Genomic DNA, 11,692 nt, shown 5'->3' on the forward strand with positions numbered 1-11,692 from the left:
AAACCCTAGAAATCAAGACTGGTACAATTTATGTTAAAAAAGTCTCATTGACATTGAATCGACTGAAATAATCAATTCACGCACACAGATACAAGCATATACCTGAATTTTGAGTGATAGAAGAATCGGCATAGCAAACGGACAGGGAAGGCGGGAGCGGAGTGACGATGAAGCCGGGACCACCGTTGCCGATGAGAGGAAGCAGACGATGATGAGTTTGAATTTGAGGAAACACTTCCTCCACTGATTGCTGCCATTGCCGACAGACTCCTCACTGTGTAGAATTGTTGACCAGAAGGGGATTTTCAAGCGTATCCTGACCTTTTTCCTCATCTGCTCCCAATTACTCATGTCTTCAACGAACGACTTCTCTCTTTCTCTGGATCGAGATCCTCGGGTGTATCGGCAATGGAGAAATTGATGTATGAGATAGGTTGTGGCGGTGGTAGAGCATTGCCGGTTGTAGTAGTTGATGGCGTCAATCGATTGTGCGTTGGGGTTTCTCGGAGATGTGATAGTGATGCTCCGATGGTTGGGGGCTGTCGGATGTGCCCTTCAACCTCGGCAGTAACGGTGTTGGGATCGATTTCTCATGTGGTCTCCAAATCAAATTTAAAAAGCCGACGATGGATGGAGAAAATCTAGGTAGCTGAAGTCAATGGTTACCATAATTATATGATATTATTTATGGAAACTAATTATCAAATTACCTATTTACCCTTATTTATTTATTTAATTATTTATTTTTATTTTAAATTTTGATTGGTCCACATTCATCCCTACATTCACACAATAATTAGTTAGAATATTTGAACCTAGCTCTCTCTCTCTCTCTCTCTATATATATATATATATATATATATATATATATATATATATATATATATATATATATATATATATATATATATATATATATATATATATATATATATATATGACATTGTTATTTCAATTAATATAATTGTCGCTATAAAATTTTAAAAAAACAATATTATGTTATGTACTGGTATGACATTTTTTAAAAGACAAGAAACATTATACTATCAGGATGTTTCCAATTTGATTAATGTCCTTGTTGGACCATTTTCAATCTAATAATATCTCATACATTTTGTATTCTATTTCTTTACTATTTCAACCTTTACACAGATAGAATTCCATAAAACCAATAATAACAACAAACTTTGAGTTTTTCCCCAAAGTTAACCCGTGAAACCTCCCTTATCATTTTCTTAATAGTTAGACCATAATTATGTCGGTTAACCTTCTATCCCATTATGTGACAATAACCCTAAATATCTTATTATGTTGACTTTGACTCCAAAAGTCAACTCTTAGTCACACTCCACATATCTTCAACTCCTAGCTGTAATTAGTAATTACGAAAAAAATATCCCTAACCACAACTCATAATTAACGTAACTATATAGACTTCCACTAGCAACTCCAAAATCAAAGTACATGATTATGAATTGCATTGAAAGGTGAGTTGGAGTGAGAATCACCAACAAGGGAAATTATCTAAGCACTTGTTGGTACACGATTGTGCAAAGTGGCCATTAGCCCTTGGCACGACTGTTATCAGTGTTGCCCAAACCGTGCAATGTTCTCATTGGCCATGGCACGATCATGCCATTGATGCACAAGGTGAAATGTTGTTTAACGTATATTATAATGAATTGCTAATGTTTAGAGCTGAATCAAGCTCAATCTTAATGTAATACAAAGATCATTGTCTTTTGCTAATTGCTACGATACACAACACCACTTCTTTGTAATCAAAGATTTCACTGGCTTCGATTGGGGTATAGGAGGAACGATAGAAGTCTCTATAAGTTGGATATCAATCGAAACTCTCTCTCCTTCATCTCTCGTGTACTCTTGAGTCTTGTCATCCATGGTAACAACCTCCTTACAATTAACCTGAATCATCTGGACAGGAGGTCGCACAGGACTTGTTGTTTGTGATAGAGCCCCAATCAATGCATTAACCAATCCTAAAACCTCACTCATCTTTGGCCTTGATCTCGGGTGTTTTTGCAAGCAAAGATTCGCAATGTTGACCAAAGCCTGTACGGACTTCAATGAGCATGTACCTTCAAGTCTCGGATCAATGATATGGTGGAGGCTTTTGGAGTTTGTGTAGCGTCCTACCCATTCTAGAAGCTTCTGTTCACCTTGAGGTAGATTCTTATCCAATGGACGCCTACCCGTGATAAGTTCATATAGAAAGACCCCGTAGCTCCATACGTCACTTTTGGATGACAAATACCCTGATTCAATGTACTCTGGAGCCGCATATAACACGGTTCCTTGAAACTGATGACAGAAATTTTATCATGAAAAGTGAATTTCTAAAACTACTATGAATGTGTAAATGGAAGTTTCATGAATCTTACTATGGTTGAGATATGAGTGCGTCCTTCTTGAGGACCTATTCGAGCCACACCAAAATCGGAAAGCTTAGCATTCCATTGATCATCTAGAAGGATGTTGGAGGATTTGAAATCCCTGAAAATAATCTACAAAAAACCAATGTTACTGGTTTTGGAAGCACGTTCGTTTGTACTTTGTAAACTACTTTTCTTCATTTTTCTTGTATGGCGAGGGATTATACTTATAGTACCTCAGAATCCATTTCTTCATGTAGATACGCTAAGCCACAAGCAGCATCTTGAGCCACTTTCAGTCTCATGCTCCATGAGAGAGGTGTTTGTGATCTTGTAGATAGATGATCCTTCAGGCTTCCATTAGGCATGTATTCGTATACTAAAAACAGTTGCATTCCTTTTTCTGTGTCTTCCGCACAGTAACCTACTAGTTTCACAAGATTTGGATGCATAACCACCCCAAGAACATTAACCTCGGTTAACCACTCTCTGTGCCCCTGTTGCAACATAATCAAGATTAATAACTGAAACTCAAACAAATATTGATCTCAACCTAGACATAGAAACAGAAAGAGGAAAGGGTAAGGAGACAAACTTGCCTTCATTAATCCTTTGGCATACTTCACAGCGACCTGAATCTCATCAAAAGGATGTTCCAAATTCTGAATCACACCCTTGTATACACATCCAAATCCACCCTCTCCTATATTCCAAGCAATATCAAAGTTATTAGTAGCTGCTTTGAGCTCAGCGAATGTGAAAACCCTCAAATTGTTTGGTTTCTTGGTCAAGTTTGGGAATCCTGATGGCTTCGCATGAAAATCGGAAATGGTCCGATTCAAATCCGAAGAAGCAGTATAATAGTCGTGAGTGGAAGTCGATTTTGTTTGAGTTCTGGTTTCATATTCGATCTCTTCGTCTTCTTGGAAAGAGAAGGAGAAACATCGGCAATGAAACACCATTTTTCCTTCAACCCATTGATGCATTGACTTGAAAATAATTGAATTTAACAGCAATGCGAGAGGAAGTTATGGACACAATTTTCTCTGGCCCAATGAAACTTTTGACTAAGGAAACTTCTTAATAAGTTTTTTCTACATGGAAACCAAGTGGTATTGCTTTGAAATTTTCTTTATTACTTTATGATTCAATGACATGTAATGTGAATCCGAGAATTTGATCTAAAATTCAAAAGACCGATAGGAAATAATTTGGACTTTGAATTTGGGAGTTCTCATGATTTTTGAAATTTTGATTATGTAAAATTCCTAAAAAAAATATATACATTTTTTGTTTTACAGTTATCTTTTAATTACCTTTTATTATTATTTATGTGAAATTCGAATGAAAAATCCTAAACCGTTGATACACGTATGTTTATAATGGTTATTAAGTTATTTTTCTACATGTCTTATGAGCATATATAAAATAGACAAGTTGATTGAAATTCATAGACGTCTAATTCACGATATTATCAAGTAGAAAAATACATTATGCAATAAGGTTGTCTTGTGTAAAAAACTAAAAATATATAATCTCGGATAAGTGGATATTACTAATATGCTCCAAAACCTTTTTTTGCATACATGGGCTTTTTCTGATTTTAGCAAATCTTTCTAAAACTGTTGTATAATTAATGAGTGTTTTTAAAAGCACCGTTTTTTTTCCAGCACTGTTTGCATTGAGCCTGACAATAATCAGCATACATTTTCCTTTTATGCTATAGCTTTTATTTGTGTTGTGTTACACATTTTTACATATTAGGCAGTTGAGTCGAATTTACTTGTTAATGGATTAGTTACTCGGTTATCAAGTTTGACATAACGATTTATCTTCATTTTTAAATATCTTATTATTCATTCATATCATCTCTTTTCTTTTTCTTCTCCTTGGTGCTTTTATTTGCATACAATTTTTTAAATCTTCTTCATTTTGAGAGTTAGGGTTACATCGTCCTTTAGAATCTTGTAATAAACTTAGACGCTCTTTGGTGTAATTAATAAGTTCTTATTTGTTGTTTTTCATTAATTATTTGGTGGTTGATTAAGATTCTGATTTACATCTTTATTTGTTAAAGCTTTGGTTCTTCCTGATCTTTTTTATAAAAGAGATTGTATGTTTCTGTTGAAATCTATGTTTCATCGTCTTTTAAAATCCTGTAATAAACCTATTTCTGAGATTATTGGTGTAGACTTGTCTTCAGCGGTTACAGATTTGATATACACTTGAAAACTTAACAGAAATTTACAAACAAAAACGCCTAATCTGCTATACATTTGATCTAAAAAAAAAAAAAAATAAAAAAAAAAAAACCTAAAAAAAACTCTGTTCTAGTAGGATGTACCTTCGCTTATCACTCTACAACATGTAAAAAATCAATCTCTAAAAAACTAAAACTAGAATGCAGTAAATGAAAGTGAAAACCGCAATTTGATTGGCTGTTAGGAGAGAAAACATGATATCAATCATGATATGCATTAGCTTCATTATAGGCGAGCTTCAAAAAAATAAATTGTGATAACAGTTTTGTCCTTTAATTTTCACCATCGGACTAATCCAACGCTATCCAACGTCTCACCCATGAGCCATGACCTTGGATCCTATACATTATATCAGAAAAGATTTAGAAATTTTATGATGAAAAGTGAAGTTCAACTAATATTATGAATGTCCATATATGCAAGTTTCAGGGATCTTACCATGGTTGATATATGAGTGCATTCTCCTTGAGGAAAATGATATTGTTATAATGCCTACAAAAAAACCAATTTGTAAGCCCAATTGAAAACATCCAATAGATAACAACTACAAATCTGAAACAATTGGGTGCTAAATCGATCTTCCATCGTATACTTTTGCATTTTAACAGAAATTAATTTGAACCTAAAAGGACAAATAGAAAGGCATTGGTGCTAATTCCACCTTATAAAAGAGGAAATTAGTTGAAGGAGACAAAAACTTACTTGCGATCTTTTGCCCTTCACGTCCCAGTAAATGCTTCCAAAGCCACCCACTCCAATATCCCAAGCACTATCAATTATCAAATCCTGAAGTCTTCGCATGAAAATCGGGTATGGACAGATAATGATCAGACAAGCAGAATAAAAGGTATGAGAAGAAGTCAATTTTGTTTCAGTTCTTGTTTCGTATTCGAACCCTTCGTCTTCTTCAAACGACAAGCGGAAGCATCGACGATGAACCACCATTGTGCCTTGAAACCATTTGTTTTCAAAACACTAGAATTTAACAGCAATGCGAGAGGAAGTTACCGACAAATTTACTTTTGCCCCGTGAAAGTTTTGAGCATGTATGCCAACTTCTTAAAGTTTGTCTGCATTCTCTTTAAGGCAAGCGGAAACTTCCTGGAAATTTCCTTCTCAAGTTATGATCAAATCGTATATAACATGTGATGTGAATATGAATTTTATTCGAAATTGCATCAAGAATTTTTAAGATTTTGAATATAATTTTAATTCATTATCCATTTTTCGAGTATTATACTAGGGGTACTTTTTGTATAGAGAATTTCTCTTCCTAAATATTAGGTTACTTAATTTTAAATAGAACTCATTTTCTTCCTCTCTCTTAGACTATGTTTGGACTATGTTTATTAATGATAAATCACAACCAATTTTTCATTAAAATATTATTTTTTCACTTCTCCACCTACTCAACCAATACTACCAATTAATTTTAGCATTTTTATCATTTTTCAACAACCCAACCTAAGATATAAAATATCATTTCTTTTTTCCATTTATAGATAATACTTACATTTTTATTAAAAATTAGAACTATATAAATAATAAAAATAAAAATATATTAATATATACACGTGGCTTGTGGGAGTTGGAGAAGTAAGGTTGCAATCTAATTTTTCATTAAAATATTATTTTTTCACTTCTCCACCTACACAACCAATACTACCAATTAATTTTAGCATTTTTATCATTTATCAACAACCCAACCTAAGATATAAAATAGGGCTAATGCCATAAAAACCCTCAAGTTTTCAAGAAATGTTCGGTTATATCCTAAGTTCAATTTTATGTCCACAAAAACCATAATTTTGGGCAAAAATTGTCATAATTGCCCTATTTTCCGATTTTACCATTCTATGGCATTAGGGGGTGTTTGGTTCAGTGGTTTGTTGTTCAGTAATTGTCACCCAAACACCCCTGCCCTCTTGCTCGATTTCTATTGCTGTTGGAGACCAAAAACAACTCCACCGGTGAGCTTCCTGCCGAGAGAAAACGAGCCAGAAACCCACCGGCTGCCATCTCCTGCTCACCACCGTTCTAATACCTCATTCGATTGATGAGAAAACCGACGAGCATCCCCTGAAGATCGTTGCTCCCCTCTGAATCGAACCTCGAGTCCAATGAATCGAACGGTGTAACATTTCTTCCCCTGAATTCCACTGCCATGAAACCCAGCTCTTGTCGTCGCCCCTGATTGTTTATTAGATGCAAACTCCTACGATTTTACCCACTTCCCACCGCTGCCCTTAATTATTCATCACCATCATCTCCTTCACCTCAGAGCAAAAAAAATGTAAGTTTTGGTTTAGGTTTCATTTGGGTTTAATTTCAAGTTTGTGCATTTGTGTTGCTAACCACGATTTTGATTTCATCTGTGGTTTTCGAGTTTAAATTTTGGGTATCATAGTTGGGTTTAATTTTTAGGTTTGAGCACCCATGACATCAATTTGGGCACTGAGTTTAGATATGGGTAAGAAAGGGAGGTGGTGGTGGTGGACGATGTCAATGTAGATGTGGTGGCGGTGGTGGATTTCAGGGATGGTAGCAGTGATGTTTGATATTTGATGGTGATGGTGATGCATATCACAGGTGGTGGTGGTTTCTGGGTTACAAATAGATGATCTTGTTCATGGGAATTGATTCCTTGAGACCAAACTGAGATTGTTCATGGGAATTGATTCAATATATGGATTTCGTTGAGTATGAATGGCATATCTTTGAGCTTCTATGGTGATGAACAACAAACCACTGAACCAAACACCCCCGAATGCCAAAGAAGGGTAAAATCGGAAAATAGGGAAATTATGACTTTTTTTGCCCAAATGTGCGGTTTTTGTGGACATAAAATTGGACTTAGGATATAACCGAACATTTCTTGAAAACTGGAGGGTTTTTATGGTATTAGCCCTATAAAATATCATTTCTTTTTTCCATTTATAGATAATACTTACATTTTTATTAAAAATTAGAACTATATAAATAATAAAAATAAAAATATATTAATATATACACGTGGCTTGTGGGAGTTAGAGAAGTAAGGTTGCAATCTTTGATGGCTGGCCGCTTTGATGGCCGGCCAATTTGGATTGTGGACTCAAGACACCCTTATGTGTTTTTTATTTTATTATTTATTTTATTATTATTATTATTATTATTTTAAATTATTAACGATTCCTATAACCCTATCTTAATAAAAGACATTTTTGCTGAGGTGGTACTACCACATTTCGTTTTTCATCAAACTGAATACTTTTTTGCCCTCCCTTCCTTTACCGTAATAAATGGGTTTAATTTTGGATTGAATTGTGACAGAAATACTATCTATTCTAATTGTAAATACGCCTACATATTTTTGGTATAAATTCCTCTATATATGGAAGTTTATTCAATCATTTATTTGAATTAAAAAATAATTCCAACCTTAATGTGAATAAATCAATCTTTGATTTTAACTCTATTTAGTAAATATACATCCCTATCTTAATAAAAGACTCTTTTGCTTAGGGACACTATCACATTTCGTTTTTCATCAAACTGAATTTACTTTTTGCAATTCCTTAATAATATAAATATTTTATAAATCTTTTTCCTGTGGTTCTCACAGGTTGTAACCTAGTGTATTATACAGCCAACCAGTCGTCTGTTTTGGTCCAATAAACATGGTCTTAACGTATCTTATGTCGTCGACCCCTCTTGAACCCTAGACGTTCTTTGAAGCCTCCAAGTCGTCTTTATAGTAACCTACTCCAAATAGAAGACGATGAATTAATCCAATTGTGTTTCTAAAAAACGATTGGCAAGAATTTTACAAACTATGGAAACAGTGGCGGAGGATGCTTAAGACCAACCCCATGTTTTTTTTATTATAACCGGTACTAATCCAATAGGTTTAATACACATTAGATCCAAAAATAAAAGGAACGGGTTGTGGCCCCCTGCTTATTCGCTTGACGTCTTAAATCCCTCGCTCATTCACTTGACGCCTTGACGCTTCATCTTCGTTTTCGTTGTTTGCTGAATCATCCAGGGGCGAACCCGGGATCTAAGAATAACGGGGGCTGATGGTCGGACGTCCTAATAATCTATCAAAATATAGTGTTATATCCCAATAAAAATATAGTCTAAAATTTTATAAAAGACATTAAATTTATGGCTTTTTTTATTATGATTACCTTATGATTATAAAAATCCAAATTACCAATCATAAAAGTATAATAATTAAATATTACAAAAACTGTTAAGAATACAATTGAATTTAAAATATACATTTTCTTATTAATAAAAACTTGAAAGAAGCACTGTAACACAAAGCTTTTATCATCATTTTCTTTTAATTGTGAATCAGTACTAATCTTTGTTTTCTTTTAATTGGGTATAAGTATTTAGGGTGGAGTGATAAGTGATCATGCACATCACATTATTTTAAGCTTATTAAAACATAAGGGGTCAATGGGCTTTTCTCACTACCTATATGGACTTAGTTGTTATATAATATATAATTCGATGGGTACATTTGCACTTCAATTAAAATGGTTGGAGGGGGCGCTGCATCCGATAGCCCCCCTACTAACTCCGCCCTTGGAATCATCGGACACCACTGACTCGTTGAAAACTCCACCTCTCTCACCTCTACGCTAGTCATCAAGTTCAATTTCTCTCTTCAGTTTCACTGTTCGATGTTCCCAGCCCCACTGATTTAGTTCATGATACAAAAAAATGTCATTAAATACATCTCGATTCCTACTCTGTGAGACTGTGAGATTATTATATGAAATTAGTGGTGGTCAACTAAGGATAAGAGAAGGTCATTAAGGTAATTTTCTAGCAATTTAGGTCAAATTTGATTCTGTACAATGTCTTTGTCTCCTTGTCTGGCTGTTTCTGTCTCCTCTATTATAAATATATCACAATTTCAAGAACCCTTTTCATATTTCCTCAATCTCTACATAAAAATCACATTTTTTTTAAACATGAAACGATTCTAGGTTCTTATTTTGATGATCTTGATTGCAACTTTCCATTTTAGGAATCACATCTAGGATATTTTTAGTGTTAACCCAAGCCACACTCCACTTGGGAAACATCTAGCACTAAAGAAACTTTAGTTTCCTTAATGTTCATGTAATGTCCATGTTCAAGTGTTTAATTTGGTTATCATGGTCATATCCCTTGTAGTGTAATGTCACCATCTTGTTGACATTGTTGAGTTGTGTAAAAACGATAATTTTATGTATTTTTGGTGTTTAATTCCTGAAAAAAAAAACTATATGTAAGAACGTTAATTTTAGTTTCTAATACTTTCGGTCCCTCCAAATTAAATGTTCAAGTTCCGTCTCTGGGTGAAAATTAACAAATGGCTTGTCGGTTGCTCATGTGGTAATTTTTTTCTTGAAGACAATTTTGGTAGTCTTTGGCTTTGCTTTTATAATATAATTATCATTTTTTTGTAAATTATGTCGTTTGTTTTTGTGTGTATGTGAGAAAATATAATACGTAGTAAATTAATGATTCCCTGCATGTTCGTTTTTTAATGATCATCGTTATTTTGAAATAATCAAAGGATATATATAATGGAATAAATGATCAAGGTTACATGAATGTTAGATAAGAAATTATAAGAAAAATACATGTAAAACTAATCATATAATAACATTTCATACATATTGTAAATATAGAGATATGATATATAGGTATTTTTAAAATACATATATTGGTGGGATGTCAAGTCCACCAAGCAAATTACACCATTTGTTTGCAAATAAAACGTAATATAATGGTAAAAAGGGGTATCAATCCTCAGGGAAATGGTTGTATTCAATCACCAATGCAATCTAAAAGAACTATTGTAAATAAACTAACTAGCTACAATTAAACTAAAAGGGGGGGGGGGGTTGTTATGATTGTTTGAAAACTAAAAGACTTGAATAACTAAAAACTTGCAATTAAGCAAGAGAGTGAGATGCTCAAATATTAGTGAGAATTGGTAAACCAAGGCAATTCAACACAATGAACATTTGTGTGTCTATCATTAGGATTTAACATGAAGCTTATCATTCACCCCAAATTAGTTATAGCAATCATGAAGCATGATATGCCAAGATTTATCATAGGAAGTATGGAGGTTGGGGAAGCCCACAACACACCTTCTTAATCAAAATCAAAGATCCAATTGAAGCAATTGAACCCAAGAAGTTGATTAGCCTTAAGAATGAAGAAATCCCCAATTCCTAGAGGATGTCAATGCTTACACATCCATAAAGGAGTTATGATTCATAAGTTAGAGATGATTTCTACCATCATAAAGCATTTGTTCTAAGTAAATTCAATGATTCAATGCTAAACCAAAGAAATAAACCAACAATTGCTTATTAAAGTACCAAGCTCATGATCAAAGTAGTAAACAAGCATAGGAAATATGAACTAGAATCATAGACATAAGATAAATGATAAATAAACATAAATCCTTCAAAAACCCACAAACATTAAGAGGTTTTAGCCAACGTCTACCAAAATAGAGAGTTTAGCCACTCATGACAATAGAACAACAATCACAAAAGTCTAATTGCATAAATAAACTACCAAAAATCTTGGAAAGATGAAGAGAAATGAGTCTTGAGCTTCAAAAATCGCCTCCTACAGGTCTCCAATGGTGTCAAATCGAAGTTATGGCTGATAGATCTGATCCCCCAAGGTTATGGCAAGCCAAATGACCAAAATGCCCAAACTGGGCAGTTGCGCGGGTACCCGCGCGACGAAAATTCCACCCTCGCAAATGTTGCTGTAATGTTACTGGTCCTTCATTCCACCACTCCACCCTTCCACTACCAAAGATTACTTTGGTCCCCTCCATATCCATGTGATTCAAATCAACCAATCATCTTTTAGCTTCAAATGTGGATGCTCCAAACCCAAATTAATTATCCATGATCCATCTTCACAAGCCCACTTCATCCAAGCCTTTATCTTTTTAAGCCCAAATCTCCTTTGGTGGATCCGCCAAGCCCAATAGCGCCTCGAGAGCCCACAAGTCCGTCTTCG

The 11,692-nt window shown here is 34.2% G+C and overlaps 1 protein-coding gene and 1 long non-coding RNA gene across 2 annotated transcripts; both read right to left on the reverse strand.

The window, feature by feature from the left end:
• Positions 1–1,656: 1,656 nt before the first annotated feature.
• Positions 1,657–3,441, reverse strand: LOC145152528 (serine/threonine-protein kinase PCRK1-like). The gene is made up of 4 exons (XM_079075412.1): positions 2,993–3,441; positions 2,630–2,890; positions 2,403–2,525; positions 1,657–2,322 (listed from the first exon to the last, which is right to left on the reverse strand). Exons 1-4 carry the CDS (start codon positions 3,377–3,379, stop codon positions 1,753–1,755), a joined length of 1,341 nt encoding a protein of 446 aa, XP_078931538.1. The 5' UTR covers positions 3,380–3,441; the 3' UTR covers positions 1,657–1,752.
• Positions 3,442–4,552: 1,111 nt separating this feature from the next.
• Positions 4,553–5,825, reverse strand: LOC145105793 (uncharacterized). Its single transcript, XR_013707410.1, has 3 exons — positions 5,357–5,825; positions 5,093–5,146; positions 4,553–4,993 (listed from the first exon to the last, which is right to left on the reverse strand). It is a non-coding gene; the product is annotated as an uncharacterized LOC145105793 (long non-coding RNA).
• Positions 5,826–11,692: the final 5,867 nt, after the last annotated feature.

The sequence above is a fragment of the Lactuca virosa genome, chromosome 1, assembly GCF_052849685.1.
Source record: "Lactuca virosa cultivar CGN04683 chromosome 1, Lactuca_virosa_CGN04683_v6, whole genome shotgun sequence".
Lineage (NCBI taxonomy): Eukaryota > Viridiplantae > Streptophyta > Magnoliopsida > Asterales > Asteraceae > Lactuca > Lactuca virosa.